The sequence below is a fragment of the Callionymus lyra genome, chromosome 19, assembly GCF_982586985.1.
Source record: "Callionymus lyra chromosome 19, fCalLyr1.hap1.1, whole genome shotgun sequence".
In the NCBI taxonomy this organism is placed as follows: Eukaryota; Metazoa; Chordata; class Actinopteri; order Syngnathiformes; family Callionymidae; genus Callionymus; species Callionymus lyra.
Window position 1 is genome coordinate 17,403,986 of NC_141836.1, and position 16,253 is coordinate 17,420,238.

Sequence of the window (16,253 nt, forward strand, 5' to 3'; positions counted from 1 at the left end):
CAAGTTTAACGAGAATAAAACTGTTAACCAGTAACTTCACATCATCATCGCTTTGTCTGATCGTCTCTGACGTCATTAGAATGTGTGGCTCACCTGCACAACGTGTTTGGGTTTGAGCGTATTTTCATTATATTCGTGAGATAAAGGTAATTTACAAATGGTCATCATGTGATGGTGTATTAATACAAGTGTGTTTTAAGGACGCGATCACAAAATGAAAACCAGCATTTGTTGCGCTTTCATTGGAACCTGCAGCTTAACTTTGATGGAACTGACGTCATGTTTCTGTGACTCTCGTAGAGAAGACCTGAAGCGATCAAACGCGCATTATTTTGTTCGATATATATACATTTTTTTAAAACAAGCTTATAATTCTATATCGTTTTTCTGAATTGCGTAAAATGACTATCGCACGTTTTGCTCTTTTTATTCTCGATTCATATGAACTTTTCCGTGTGTTCAGTGGAAGAGGCGGGAGCTCTGATTGGCTGCTGTGCATGTCAATCAAACTGTCAACCAATCGGCGCAATAACTATTTGATTGACATGCACAGCAGCCAATCAGAAGTCTCTTTACTATTTTCTAATATCATATTTTATTAAATCACGCGATCTACTCGCAACAGCTTCGCGATCGACCTGTAGATCGCGATCGACACATTGCCCACCCCTGGTCTAAATCATGTCATCTTGAAGAATATCACTTTTTAGAATAGAAGAATAGAAAACGTTTATTCATCCCCAGAGGGGAAACACACTTTTACAACAGCAGCAGCAGGACAATGAAAATAAAGTGCATGGAAAAAAAAAAAGAAATAGTAAAGAGATAATAAAATAAAAATCTTACAAATATACAAATTATTTACAGTATTACAAAATTAGCACTATTAACGGAATAAAATCAAGTAAAATAAAAAGTAAAATAAAATAAAAATTAAATTAAATTCAAATAAGATAAAAACAAAAAATAAAAACACACAAGAAGAAAAACACACTACGGATTAGCATCAGGATATTTAAAGTAGAGAGTTAAATATCCTGACACCAATAATAATCAAAATAATGGTCAAAATACCACTATTTTTTTTAATTTTGGGGTCTCTTTCAGGTATAATTAATGATTGGATCATTATCGAGTGAAATGTGGGAGTCAAAAACAAATAAGGCGAAAAAGAATCTTGAATGATGTAGAATAAAAGGGTCTTCAAAAAAATAATTTAAAACTGAAAGGGGGGGGGGGCAAAAATCACAGAAATTCGATGGAAAAGAGATGTACTTTTTAACATGTTAAAGTTTACAAATAAACAGTCAACTCTTAACCAAATGTATCTGAGATAAGTTACATTTTCAAACAAACCGTTTTTAAAACCAAGTTACAAGAACAAGTGACCTGGATTTATTTTGATGAAACTAAGAAAACTCACCTGTTCTTTTTGTGTCTAGTAAGACCGGCCGTCCTCGCGTCAGGACAGGGGGGAGGCGGGAAGTTGGGGGGCTGAGCAACTCTCCGACTCCTTGCTTTGGAGCGACTGTTGCGCTGAGATCCAGCGTCCAACTTCACAGCATGTCCTCGATACTGGAACGTCCTCTGAGGTTTAGGAGGAGGCAGGGGGTCGCCTGAAGACCCTCTCCCCGTCTCCCAGAGCAGACGGTCACCCTCCAGTTTCCTCCAGAAGCCCCTGGAAGTGTAAAAATTCCCGGCAGGCATGTTTTCGTCTTCCTCTGATGGAGGTAGAACTTTGGAAATGACCTCGACATCCAGAATACAATGCAGGTTTGAGTCCCTGTTGATATTGAAGTTATGTTGGTTTGTGGAGTTGTTGTTGGTCTCGATCGTGGAGGGTCTCAGTTGTTGCAAGGTCAGCAGTTTATTTCCTGGGCTCTTGTTAGAAATGACTGGAAACTTGTGAAACGGTACTGAAGGTCTGACTGGTCCTCGTCCCTTTTGTGTTGCAGATTCCCGGAAATCTAGAGCCAGACTTTTCGCTTTCGAGATGGTGGTTTTAGCAGGAGACCCTCTGTTGCTCAGAAGGTCTCCAGACAAAGATCGGCATATATTGACAGGGCTGGGTTTGGCGCCGCCATCTTGGCTGCCCCCCTGCTGCGTGCGGCCCTCCCACTGGGAAATCTTATGCCTGATGTTGATGCCCTGATCTTGAGAAGCCGGTCTTCCTGATGGGACGTCTTGCCAGGCCACGCTGGACCCTTTCTGCAGCCGCTCCACGTCACCACCCCCTCGCCTGCTCTGCTCCACGCTCAGAGCCAGCATACTGAGAGGGGGGGCAGCCTTGTCAGGCCTTCATCCGTCAAATAAGAAAATCCCAGATACTCCCCGAGTCATGTATCCACAAGCTCAGTCAAAACATTTGCTGCCAGGTCTTGTACTTTAAACTACTTCTTGTTGCTTGTTCCCATCATCAGAGCAGGGTCACTTCATTTCTTCATCTCTCGACAACCTGGAAAAAAAAAATACAACAATAAATAAATAAATAATTTGAAGACTGAGGGTCGAGACTCAAACATGTGTGACCAGCAGGAAACAAACACATCAATGGTGGATACATTACAGAGCTCATACATTTAAACTCTCATATCTTCCACTCGTGAAGAACACATGACATACTGCTAACTCAGCAAGACTTGAAGATGAAAGTGTGTCGCAGGATTACAAATGTTAAATCCTCAAAAAATGAAAAATGTGTGCAGTGCAGTGGAGACGATAAATTAACACATCTTACCTGATGCAAAACCCTTTCAGACACTGCAAGATAAAACTACTTGCAATAAGGAATAAATCAAGCATGTGGTTCAAACATATGGTTGCGTCACTGACTCCAGCATGTGAGCTGATCACGCTCTTAACAAACTTCTGTGCGACTGGACTGGACTGTTAAGAAAAAGCTACTTATATGCTTTAAATATGTTAAATCAACACCATAGAGTCAAAAAAGTGTGAAAGAACTTTGACACAATTGTTCTTATATGAAAAAAACAAACAGGATACAGGATTTGTGGTTGATCGAGTTCAACCGTCGACTCGGTGACCAATGTTTCACCACTTCCTCTCCACAGTGAATCACAACCGGGCGAGAGGCATTTATGTCATGAAGAAAACCTCCAACTGCAGAAGAAACCTTCTGCTGAATCATCATCTGACGGAGCAGCTGCAGGCCTGCTGGAATTAAACCATTTGGACACGTTGCATATGGAGTTTGGCAAGAATTTGGAAGAAAGGAAGAGATTGTAAAATTCCAGAGCTCATGATCATAATAATTATGGGCTGCATTCCATCAGAGCTTTATGTGCGTGTTGGGGGGGGCACGGGGGTCTTAACAAGAGACAGTTGGTCAGGCAGAGCTCAGTGACGCCTTTGTCTCCGTTGACCTCATTTGAATGTATGCATGTCTCCTCCAGAACCCTGCCTGATCAGATCCAGACCATGACAATGTGTCGTGACTGACCCACTTGCATTAGTTCACAGGACAGGAAGACATGAGCTGCTTCCTGAGCGGCAGGAAGACGGATCAGCAGAATGTCCATAATTATGGTGTTGAAATGTTTTCTTCTTCTAGCAAATGATTTCAGTCGAGGTTCTTTTTTAATGCAAGGGATCGGTGTTGGTGAAATAAGATGCATTCTGGGAGTGTCGGACACAAGCGGCAACTAATGAAGGGGAAATAAAAGGTGGACAAGAGTATTTTCCTGCCAAAATAAAAGTCAATCTGAGCCATAGAATTAGTGCTAAATATAAATCAATAGATCATTGATTCTCTGGACTGTTTTTATGAAAGTAAAGCTTCAATTTTATCATAAGACACAAACTTTGTATGAAAAAAAACATATCATTACACTGAAATGTACAATGCAGGTAATTAAAAAAAAAAAGTATTTGTCAGAAAAGCTGCAACCCACTGACATTATTAGATGTTTAAGACATTTTATGACCCAGATAAATACAATTAACACCAGTGGTGAGTCGTGCATTTCACAAATAGGCCTTCAGCGGCGCACGTCTGAATGAATCCACATCTCAATAAATACTTTATGGTTCTTTATACACCACAGTGATCTGACCGTGCACCGTTATCGGTCAATAAGACGTTTATCATCAAATGAACAGCAGTGCATTCATTATATCAAAATATTACTCCCACTACAGTCTGTGTGGTTTCCAGGGCCACGACACACAAATCTCTCCCCAGACTAATTAACCTGTTGGGTACGTTAAAATAATGTAAATGTAGTCGTCCATGCATAACTTGCCAAACAGAATATTAGACAAATAAAGGGATTAATATTGAATTATATTATTCATCTCTAGTCCACTCATCTTTTCTTGGGTCACACACAAATTTAAGGGAATGTTTTCCGCAAAATCTTGATGCCAGGACAAGCAACCAATGTAAGATGTGATCATCAATAGTGAGCAACAGCGCTCGCTCCAACAACGGTCCGTCTAATTCTTCAGTTCAAATGCAAACTATACAGTTAAAAATCCCGTACGGAAATAAAAATAAATCTGACTGCAAATATGTTCAACGCAGTAATTCATATGTAGTGAACCACATCTGTAGTGACAAACAAATCCTAATGGAGAAGATAATCTGTCATTTTAGGTAAATAATCTTAACTAACCCACATCTGGATTCACATTAAGAGGGAACTCTACTAATGGAAATGAAGAGAAGAAGCAGCAGCAACACTGTTCAATGTCTCATAAATTATCTCACAACTTCCTAAACTTGTTGATTAACAAAACTGGAATTTGATGCTTCTATAGATATTTATTAAACAATAAAAAAGTCCAGCTGGTGCGAGAGTGATATCATGAGCGAGTGATGTGGGCGTAATCCGCCATGAGTCACGCTTATGGTGTCATCAATCGCTAAAGCTACGCTCTTAGTTTTATAAGACAAACTGAGTCACCGTGAAGAAAACGGAGCTCAATGAACCCGTCATAGACGAGCAGCTAAACTGTAACCAACTGCAAAACTAACTGCACCTTCAACAACCTGCTCCCACTCCCAGTGGTCTGCAAGACAGGACATGTCAGTGGGAGGTGAAGTGTTGTGCGACTGCGGTTTATCATCGGCGGCGAGAGCTGTAATAAAGGAGGAAAATACAGGTTTGGTAAATAGCAGCATTAGAGGGCAGAGTGAGATTAAGAAGCTCAAAGTGGCGGATCCATCTCCAGCCACTTACTGAGACATGAATCAAGACCGAACGCGGAACAAAACTACGTCAAAACACAGGCATGAAGGTCAAGTCGCTCATTGTGTTGATGAGTTCGGTCTTGTCTTGTCATCCTTTATTGCAACATTTGTTTTCAGACCTTCAGGTGAGAACGGATGTTTGTGACTGGTCTAGCTCAGCAGGAAACACTTTCTAAATGTCACTCATATTTTCTTCCTTGGAATGTCAGATTTGTAATGTTTGGAAGTCACTGAAATTCAGGACAAGCCCTTTAACTACTGACTAAAGATACAGTATGTGGGCCAGTATTTCTTGTTTACTCGACTCAGGTAATGTGTTGCAGTGTCATCTGGGAATTTCCAACTTGACTTTCACCAGCAATGATAGATAGAGAGATATATATATATATCTATATATATATAGATATATATATCTATATAACCATTTTCCTCCAAACAAGACTGTTGTCATCAACCAGTACATGCTCTCATGTCACTTCCATGTCTATCAAAGTCGGAACTGAAGCAGAATTGAAATTAAATGCATGACCAGGACAAACATCAATATATTGGGCTACATAACAACCTCACTATGTTAATAAGAGGAAGAAAAAAAAAACGCTTCACATCGTGGAGGCAACAATGGACAGAAACAAGTACATTCAATTCAAACAATTTGCTTTCAAGCAGCGAGAAAGATCTGCAAATATCAGACTTATTCAGCTTCAAATGGAGACAAATGTGTTATAATTAGAAGTACATCAGATTAGATTATAATCATTTTTAAATAACATTTAAAAAAATAAAGAGTCATTCATTGTGGATCAAGTATTAAAATTGATCATGTATTATTTATTTTTCAAGTATTATCAAGCAGGTCTATATAGAGAAACCCAAGGCTCAGGATTCCAAATGCAACACAGAAAGTGATTTAACTTTTTATAAAATAGCTTTAAATACATCCAATAATTCAATCTTATTTATAGTGCACAACAATACAAATACATTCACAGTCATGCTACTATTGTTTAAGCAGATGACAGTGGTCAGATTCACAGCATGTTTACTAACATACATTGACTAAAACTTGTAAATTATATATAGTTTTATATTCTTTACCACCTCAATAAGTATCTCAAGCACAAGTACATTAAAGGACTTCATTGAAAAGCGTTCAAACAAAAGCTCAAAAACAAGTGAGAAGCTCGAAGCTTCACTTTAAAACACGGGTTTGTGCATTTCCGAGAGCACGAGTGGAAACGTAAGTCTCGCCGAATGAAACGAGGCCAGTTTTCACAAGAACACAGAGAACAATTCTGTGACAACAGTGTCGTGTTGAAGTTTAAAGAAGATAAATTGTAAAAGTTTAGTGATGTTTGGTGAACACATGCACAGCTGATAGCAGTTAGCTCGAGTGCAGACTCCAAACAAAAGCTTTTAAACACACTCTTGAGAAGATGAAAACAGATAAAGTCAACTTTTATAAGACAACCATAGACTTACCAAGTTAAAAGAAAAGATAAAAAGCTCTTCGTTCCAGATTTTCACGTGGAAATGATGAAAAAATCCAGCGTCTTCTTTGGCAAACGTTAGTAAAACTCCGAGGAAAACTAACTCAACGTATAGCGTCGCTTATGTTTGACAAAGTCCTGGAAACGTGTCACTGCATCGATAAGTGTGCGAGAAAAAAACAAAGAAAGCGCTGAAAGACGAAAGATGAAAGATGAAGTCCTCGCCCAGCGTCTGCGGTTACCGGAGTTCAGAATAAAAGCACTAATTGAGCTTTCAATTGAGTTCCTGCATTTGTAGGTTTCCGCTTTCTTTTATTTTTGAAGTCGTTTTCTCTAGCTTGACTTTGAGAATCTTTTCCTTGAACCCTCCAATTCTGACATGACGTCATCGCATTAACGAGGCACAGCCGTGAGCTGTGGTGTGTTCACGTGTCATGGGAAACATGGCCACTGCTCGTAATATCGTAATAAATATAAATTAGTAACTAACTTAAAGAAACTCCAGTGTTTATCGTATTTATTGTTTGAAATCGTGAAAAGGTATGTAAGCATTTGTTTTGATTTATATTAAACTGTTAATGTAATTTAAAAAGAAATTATTGTAAAACAAGTTGTGGTGTTGCTTCAAAACAGGTGAGTCACCTTGAGAAAATGTGTTCACAACATACGATCTTTTAATCCCTCTAGAAAAAATGATTATTCTTAACGTTATTTACCTTTATATGAGTTATCTGGCTTGAGCTGGTTTTTCCTGCAGTGCAGATCATGTTGTGACAGCCAGACAGGATTCATAAACGTGTCGGAACAAAGCAGAACCGTGAACTTGGCCACATTTTAAAATACATCTGTTCAGGTTTGGTTTGCAAATGGAAAATAAATAAAAATAACACCAACTTGAACCTTTTTTTTATTTTAGTTTTTGAAGTTGTGTTCAGAGCGTAGTCGTTCGATAGATAAACGTTGTGTATGTGAAAAATGTAAAGTTGCATGTGGCCCTTCAGTCGGCCTTCAGACCCTCCTTGATCAGGTTCAGCTCGTAGCAAAGAGTCTCGTAGCGGTACGCCATGCGGATCTGAGCCACGTTGGTCTTCCGGATGTCGTTGCCCTCTGGACCCTCCTTCAAGTAGTTTTCACCGAGGAAGTGGGCCTTCTCCTGAAACAGCCAGATCCACATGAGATAAGATATGGAGGCAGTCGTACATGTTTCCTGGATGAGTTCCTCAGTGTACCTCATGAGACATGGCACTCTGCAGCACACTGTTCCTGGAGATCTCACACATGTCGCAGGTACTGAGCTTGAAGACCTGGGCTGCGATGGCGTATTCTTCCATCAGCGGCTCCTGAAGATTTACACAACAAAACTGCTTATTTTGATGTCTTTCTTTGAGCAAATGCAACTCAACAACAGCTACAAAGATGGCCGCACCCTGGTGTAGTGGAACTGCATGGGGTCGTCTGTGGAGAGAGACACCACCAGACCCTTCTTTTGGAACTCCAGCAGGGGGTTCTTGGCGTACTCCAGGAACAGGCTGTTGTTACTCAGTGGGGACATGGCGATGGGGAGCTGGGTCAGGAAGTACAGGTACTGCAGCACTGGACTCTGAGGAGGACCAGAGAATGAATGGTAAATTAAACGGCAGCGTTTTCACGAGGGACTACGTTAAGCAAACCTTTTTGAGATTGAGGCCGTGAGAGATGTTGTCTGCGGTCATGAAGGCAGCCAGCAGATGAGTGATGGCACCAGCTTCACCACAGTGAGGTCTGAACAAGAATGTGTTCATGCCCCTCTGTCTGTCCAGGAAATAAACAAGCATTATGATGAGCATATATCAACGTTCATGTTGATACTGTGACCGATAAAGATGTCACAGATCCAGTTTGAATATCGGTCTAACCGCTCGACTGATGATACCATCTCTGCTGCCCTCCACTCAGAAAACTGCTATGTTTTCTGTGCAATGACAATAAAATAAAGTCTAAAGTCTAAAGATGTCATTGTTTAAGATAAGATCAGAGATTATGGATCCCAGTAAAGTTTGAACTTGTTTGGTGACAACAAACACAGAGCGGTAACAACAGACTAGGGGTGTGTATTGCTAAGAAACTGGCGATACGACACATATTACAATACAGGGACAAATATACCATATATTATGATACTGTAGTAACAAGGTTTTTTTTGTAGTATTATGCAAGTATTTGACTCTGGCGAAGTCATAACTGCTGTCATTTGTTTTGAAACCAAAATTTGCCTAAACATTAGCATTAATCTATCCTCTCGTCCTCAGCCATCGCTGGGATGTTGTTTATTTATTAGCTGCGGAGGATGTTGTTAATTACAACACAAAAATTAACAATATAAGCATGTTAATTGTAAATACATTTAAAAATATATTTTAAACACACTTTATTTAAATAGAAACCATAAAGAAACTAGGATACACATTAAATATGAGTTGAAGGCCATAAATTAATAATAATAATTCAATAATTGTTTGGTTTTTGGAGAATACATATACAATGCTTTGAATATCTATAGAGTATCATGAAAACATTGTGATATTTTTTTGCAACGATAATTTCTTACAGCACTAGTCCTGTTAGGTAAAATACATTTTGTTGCCAATATAGACTCTGAAAGATCTTGGCCCCATGTGTGAGTTAGTTTGACTCCTTGTTCTAAAGTACAAGAGGAAAAGTGAAAACATCAACTCACCTGCGGAGCTGGTTGAGCACTGCGATGTTAGCATACATGTAATAGATGTAGTAGGTGTATGAAGGGTTCTTCTCATGGTCCCACTCCTGAGGTTTGGGGCTCTTGGTTGAGAACATATGACCACTGTGCTTGGACTCGTCATCCACGCTGTCAAAACCTGTCACCTGGACTCAAGAGCCAAAGAAATGTTGATTCAGTTTCAAACGCCGGCTGAGGTTCTTTGTGTCTCACATGCTTAAGGAAAAGGCTGAGGTCCGGGTTGGACTGGGGGTCGATGGTGGCCTGGAAGACGGGCATGAAAATGTTCTCCAGCATTTTTCCAAAGTGAGGCACAAAGTTCCTGCCTCTGAAGATGTCACTGAGTTGGAGAACACACAAGAGAACCGGGTCAAAATGTATGTTTATCTTTGCAGACGTTGCAGGAAAAACGACACGATGATTTCCTAACAGCTGGTCGAGCGATTATAAAGTCAAATTCCACGTTAAGTGAGTCATTGTCACGTTTGTAGACTCACTAGATTCTGGGGACTTGGATCATCCACTTGAGGTTTGGGGAGAAGACTCTGTGCTTGACGAACCAGCCGGAGAGCTTGGTCCACTCGGCCGGGTTGCACCCGTAGATGGACAGACGAGGCTCCGCGTACTGATACTTGGCATCCTCCAGATCGCTAGCAACTTCCTGGTATTGCAGAAGCACCGATCAAGATGGTTTGTCTTAACAAACCTTAAACCTTAATAAGGCTATTCTCGACTGACCTTGATGATGGTGGCGAAGTATTTTCCGTTGATGTGGTTCTCCGTCTTCAGGTACAGGTCACGCAGCTCGCTGGCGCCGACAGGGTTGTATTTGGCGTTGAACTTATCAAAGCGTTGGAAGGTTTGTCTGCCCTTTATAAAGAAGAGAGTCAAATAAATGATATTCAAATGAAACCTGTGGGAAGATGCTGGTAACTTACAGCGTGAACATCCAGAGAGTCCACAGTGAGGTCATAGGGGTGCAAGTTGAGAGACTCAAACAGCTCCTTCATGGTCACCTCTTTACCATTGAGCTTGTGCACCACGCGGTCAGCGTCGACGCGGTAGGACCTCTTGATGAAGCGCAGCAGGTGTTTCTGGTTCATGCAGGCGGCCGCGTGGATGTGAGTGTCCACCTGGAAATGAACAGGAAGAGAAAAGCTGATAATGACAACTCGCAAAGATATTTCCTAGTTAGTTAGTTATACAAATGACCACAAGAGGGAGACATTGACAACGATTTGACTGGGAGGCTGTTCCTCTTAAGATCTTAGTTATTCCATTCATCTGACGATATTTGTGGAAGATAACATGTCATGAGGACGAGTTTTACCTTCCTGCAGTTGTAGAAATCTCTGTGAGGGTTCAACTTCAGCTCCTTCAGCTCCTCCATCTCATTCAGCATTTCATGGACATTGAACTTGGACATGAGGAACTTGAGGCGACGATGAGTGTAAGTCTTCCTGCAGATGAACAAAAAACAAAATTTCTACTTGAATATCATCTTTAATTCAAATTAAAATGTTGAAACTTAAAATGTCTTTATTGAAAAGTTGTGTTATTGAATTATTCATCTTTGAACAATTTAATTCAATAATCTGTATATTGAAACGTTAGTTTTAAAGAATAATACATTCATTGATTTCTATATTTAGTTGTTGAATTATTCTTTCATTAAAATAAACAAACATTTTTAAATGGATCTAATTTAAAAAAAAATAGACTTTGATATTCTAATTCATACAAATCCCCCCCAAAAGATTTTTAATTCTTATTTTTATCATTTTATTCTTATGCTTTTAAATTCAAAATAAAAAATGGTATAATAGTGGCAACATTTTTAAATTGAATTAAAAAAAAAATGTTGGTTTTTTTACAAAATATTTTCAAAAATATACTTTCCAAATGAAATATTGTTATTATTATTAATTTGTTATATTAGTGCCCAAATCTTTATTAACATCACATTTTATGTGTAAAAAATAAGATGTAGTTTTACAAATATACATTCTTAAAGTACTGACGTGGGGCCCTGAGCGATGAGGGCGATGAGGAAGTTCATGTCGTCGATGAAGGTGTTGTAGTCGGGGCAGGGGAGGTCTTTGGGCTGGTGTTTGTCTGCAGCCGCAGCATCATTGTACACGTAGATCAGACCGTCCTTGATGCGAGCTACATAACCCAGGTTTTTGGGCAGGGTCTTGGCATCGAAAGGGTCTTCATCCTTCTTTGGAAGAGGGGTAAAGACTGACACACACACGACAGGTTAGATATAAAAATACTTATAAACATCCACCCCAGGTGACCCTTTCCTCACCAGGCTGCAGCTGATCATCCAATTTGAAAGTTTCTCCCTCAACTTCACACAGGTACTGAGACGTGGTTACTGGGAAGCGCTGGAAGGCCAGCCTCATGTACTTCTCTCTGATGGTCAAGGCTCTGTAGATGCCTTTGCAGGACAGCTCGAAGTCATCCATGGTCACCTACATCACAGGGAACAATCAGTCGCCAAACATCCATGATTTGTACATCTAATCATTTTAAAGAAAGAGACACTGACATGCGTTCAAATAAAATTGAATATATTGTTGACTGTTGACTGTTGTGTAATTGTTATGGCTACTAAAGTGACAATATGCTAAGCTTAAAATATTGTTTTGGTAGAAAAGTGTAACTGCAAGATGTAAAATAGACAATGTGCCATACCAAAATGATATGAGCATTTTTATTGAGTCTGTTTCTTATGTCAGATCAAAATGTCTCTAAGAACGTCAGCCATGTGATGTACACATTGTCACATTGACACAATCCGATGCAAAGTTACCTATTTAATAACATAATTAAAAATACAGCTAGATAGTTCTACTACATCAGCTGTGACTGTTTCAAATTAAACCTTTGTGGTTGCAAGAACTATTATAAGAATGAATTTTAAGAAACTAAAAAATACTATTTTGAAAAAGAAAGCATTCATTTTTCATCTTGATAGTAATAATAACAAAATGCACGCAGTGTGTAGAAGCAATAAATGATCCACAACATGGCAGTAACTCTGCTCTTATAGAGGAGGAGCCAGAAACATGTATTCAATCTTATGTAGTATCCAAGCACCATTTTCTCCCTCCATTGGTAAACTTCTTTTTCTTAAATCAAGTGAGCGAATATCTGTGCTATTAAACACAAAATAACCTCCTAATAAAAATGTTTCCAGTTCTCAAATTTGTTTTGCACTCCAGGAGAAATGTAGCCAAATAAACCAGAGCCTAAAACAGAAACTTCTCACGACAGTGTCAAGTGCACGGTCAAGACACCGAATGCCGACATGGTTCACTTTCACACGTGGGCAGAAAATTCACAAACAGCTGTTATTTCAGTCTGAGACGAACTAAACTCTCTGCCAAACACATGTCACATTACCAGAGATTCTAGTCACTGATTTTTAGTGACAAAGAAAACACTTCAAGTTGATGTTCTGTAAATCAACTATATTTTTACCTATACAGTATATCATCTGTTGGACATTAATAAACCCCCGGTGAAATTCCAATGCCTTTCTGTATCGCCTTTTTGGGCCAGTTGTACAAAGGTAATCTGGTCAGATTTTGGTTATTTGATGAGAACAAATCTTGAATATAAATTGGTTTTAAGGGAAAGAAGGACTCTGAAACTGTTGGATCATGTAATCTGATCCTCGTTTAAATCTGGATCAAACCTTCAGACAAAACATTTTAGTAGCATCTGAATAACTTTTTTTGGAGAAAAAAAAAAAAAAGATTATCCTGATCCCAACAGGGAGTTCGACTTCATGAAGGATTTTGGGAAGGAAAGGTTTTTTAATTGGTAAAATGAATTTCTATCATTTTGTATAAATCATCCACTTATATTTTGTATTTGATTTGTTCAAAAATTAAATTAAAATGACCTTGTACCCATTAAATAAAGATCAGAACCAATGACAAACACAAATGGTATGTTCAATATTTGTGTCCTCACTGCGTATTTATTTAAAAACAATCAAAATAATTTGATTCTGTATTTTGTTAACTATTGGACCTTTGGCTTTTTTAAATGTCAGACTTTTAAAATATATCATAAAAATATGTTTATGTTATTTTTGTTTTTTGTGTCAAGAAAAAAGATAAGAAAGTTTTTTTTGTTCTTTACATTTCTAGTATCCAAAAATCGGATATGTTGTCCCATTTAGAGCAATCAACTCCAGATTTGCTCACTTTAAAAATAATGTATCAGGTTAATCCATTTTAAGATTAACAACCAAAAGTGACGCAGAATTTCACTAAAACACATATTTCTTGAGGTACTTGTGTCGGAATTTCATGGCCTTGTTGGATCCAAGAGAGGTTCATAATGTTATTTTCTACCAGTTATATTTTGGTGAGAAGCAATGATGTACCCCAGAGGCGTAGTCTCCGATGATGGCCACTCTCTGGAAGTCAGGTACTTCCAGGTAAGTGGGCATGTCCACTTCCAGAGACACTACAGCAGAATGGGCAGCCCCGTGGGCGGTAGCGGAAGCCGGCATCGTCAAGGTGCGGAAGTGCTTCTTACTGGCGGTGAGGAGATCAGATCGGTGAAGAACGAACACAGTGTAGGTACCAGAGACAAAGATGGTGTCGAACCCTCACCGTTTCACATGGTCGTCGTCAGAGTGAAGATGCAGGGCATGCTCCTGGTGCAGGATGGGACAGTCCTCAGCCACATCGAACATGGAGATCTCATCACGGACGTTCTCATCTTTGGTTTCGGATGCAAAGACCTTCTCTGCAAACGCCCTCATTCCATCGTCGGTCTCTGACAGGGAGCATCGAGCCGTTCAGAGAAATGTTCTCATGCTTGTTGTCGACTTAATGATGCTGCATCTCTGGTGAAATGGCAGACAAGGATCTAAACTGCTGCGTACAGACTCCAGCACATGCCTCTTACACGGGCTGCAGAGGTCTCCAGTGCCCTCCATGCACACAGAGGACTTATCGGCCACAGATCCAGATCCTGTTTGACGGTTTGGAAGCCCAATAAATAGGAGTTCAAAGCACATTTATTAAGGACAACATGATGGATGGAAGCACTTTAAGCAGGGCAGATGAAATCAGATCAGTAAACAAACTGAGAAGGCTTTCAGCAAAGAAAGAATTTAGATTATTGATTCCACATCTGTCTGATTTCATGTGACTGCAGCTGGTTTTCGGAAGCAATCTAAAGAGACCACCTACGTTCAAACTCTGCATGCACCTTGACGACTACAGAAAAACACTGAAAACTTAGACTCAAAGACAACTGTTTCTACCTAAAAACATCCGTACTTACTTGATGAACCTGATCAAGACCAACAAGAGTAGCAGCACCCAGAAAAGAGATGGTTAGAACGTTAGATATGTTAAATATCAGGAAATATTTTGTGAATATAATATAGTATATAGGGACGATGTTTATATAAAAAAAAGGTGCATTATCAGTATGAATCTACTTTTTTTTAAAGGGGTTGATGGTAGAATGAGAAACACGGTTCAACACATGCACTTCACAGTGTCAGAGTGACAATGAGGAGAGTGAAAACAATCCTGATGGAACATTCATTGAAAAGCACATGCAAATATTCAAAAACTGACTGTGTGCACAGAGGCAACTTCCAAACAAGTGTTTAAGAAATCAATGTATTAATGTATGAGTTCACTTTCAGATCAGTTGGGTCCATTTATGCCTCGACTGAGGGTCCGAATAAAACAGACGGGTCACTGAATGTGAACAGAAGATTAATAATTGAGTCATGTAAGCTTTGCTGTTTTTAAATAAAGCGTTTTATCCACCATCAGTGAATAAATGCTTTACTTGCACTTTTTAATATTCTCTCCTCTCTCCTGCACTTACTTCCTGCTTCAGCTGAGTGAGCAAAACATCCCCATCATGGGGGGACAGTCCAAGTTAGAGGGAAACCAAACATGTTTTACAGAAGAGGTCAACAAAAAAGGCTATTAGATTATTACTTTTTGACAAACTACAGTATGTCAAGATTTTCTGTCAAAATTCTTTTAAAACAGTTTTCACATTTTTAAGGACTTAACGTGACTTCGTACTGAGCTGAGCTATTATTAGCAGCCATTGCAACATGGTTGGTATGTAGGGTTCAGAATACAGGAAGGAAATATTACCCACAACAGTATAAATCAACTCTCATTTTCCAGGCTGTAAACTTCTGAATGACGTAATCTGAAGATGTGCATTTACAAACTAATCTCCAGTTTGTTGATCTTTTTAGTTAGTTTTACTATATATTTATTATTGAATATGGTTTTAGTCAAACATAGAAATGTACAATTTTAAGCCAATGGTTGATAGTTCAGTGACTAATGCTATGCTGCAAAAAAATACAATTAAAAATTAATATTAGAAAAAGAAAAGTTTTGAAAAAGGTGTATATTAATAGTTTAAAGTATATACTTTATTAAATATTGTTGTGATTGTTTAAGAGCTTTGTGACCCTGGTCTGGAAAAGCGCTATACAAAACAAAATGACTTACTTACTTACTTACTTAACCACAACTAACCTAAACCAGTATAGCTGTCTGGATTTGTGTTACCAGCAAGAATAAAATTAAATATAAAAAACCCACAACGTAATTCATGGCTTTTCCAGATGTCAACAAAACAATATTCATCGACACAATATGCTTCCATGTCAACCGGAAGAAAAATCTACTCACCAGGGACTGCAACTTTTGGCATCGTGGCGGTGTTCCTCTTTAACGTTCCTGGGAGTTCGGTTAAAGGTGGCCAGACTACCAGACCACTGTAGTTGGAAGTGTGGAGT

General features: G+C 39.0%; 1 protein-coding gene across 1 annotated transcript; it reads right to left on the reverse strand.

The window, feature by feature from the left end:
- Positions 1–7,591: 7,591 nt before the first annotated feature.
- LOC148059766 (AMP deaminase 1-like) lies at positions 7,592–16,183 on the reverse strand. The gene is made up of 15 exons (XM_087780867.1): positions 16,147–16,183; positions 14,074–14,239; positions 13,842–13,995; positions 11,748–11,913; positions 11,458–11,677; positions 10,767–10,896; positions 10,375–10,569; positions 10,175–10,306; positions 9,934–10,097; positions 9,650–9,776; positions 9,419–9,582; positions 8,373–8,493; positions 8,129–8,302; positions 7,932–8,042; positions 7,592–7,855 (listed from the first exon to the last, which is right to left on the reverse strand). Exons 1-15 carry the CDS (start codon positions 16,166–16,168, stop codon positions 7,700–7,702), a joined length of 2,202 nt encoding a protein of 733 aa, XP_087636993.1. The 5' UTR covers positions 16,169–16,183; the 3' UTR covers positions 7,592–7,699.
- Between the last annotated feature and the right edge of the window lie 70 nt (positions 16,184–16,253).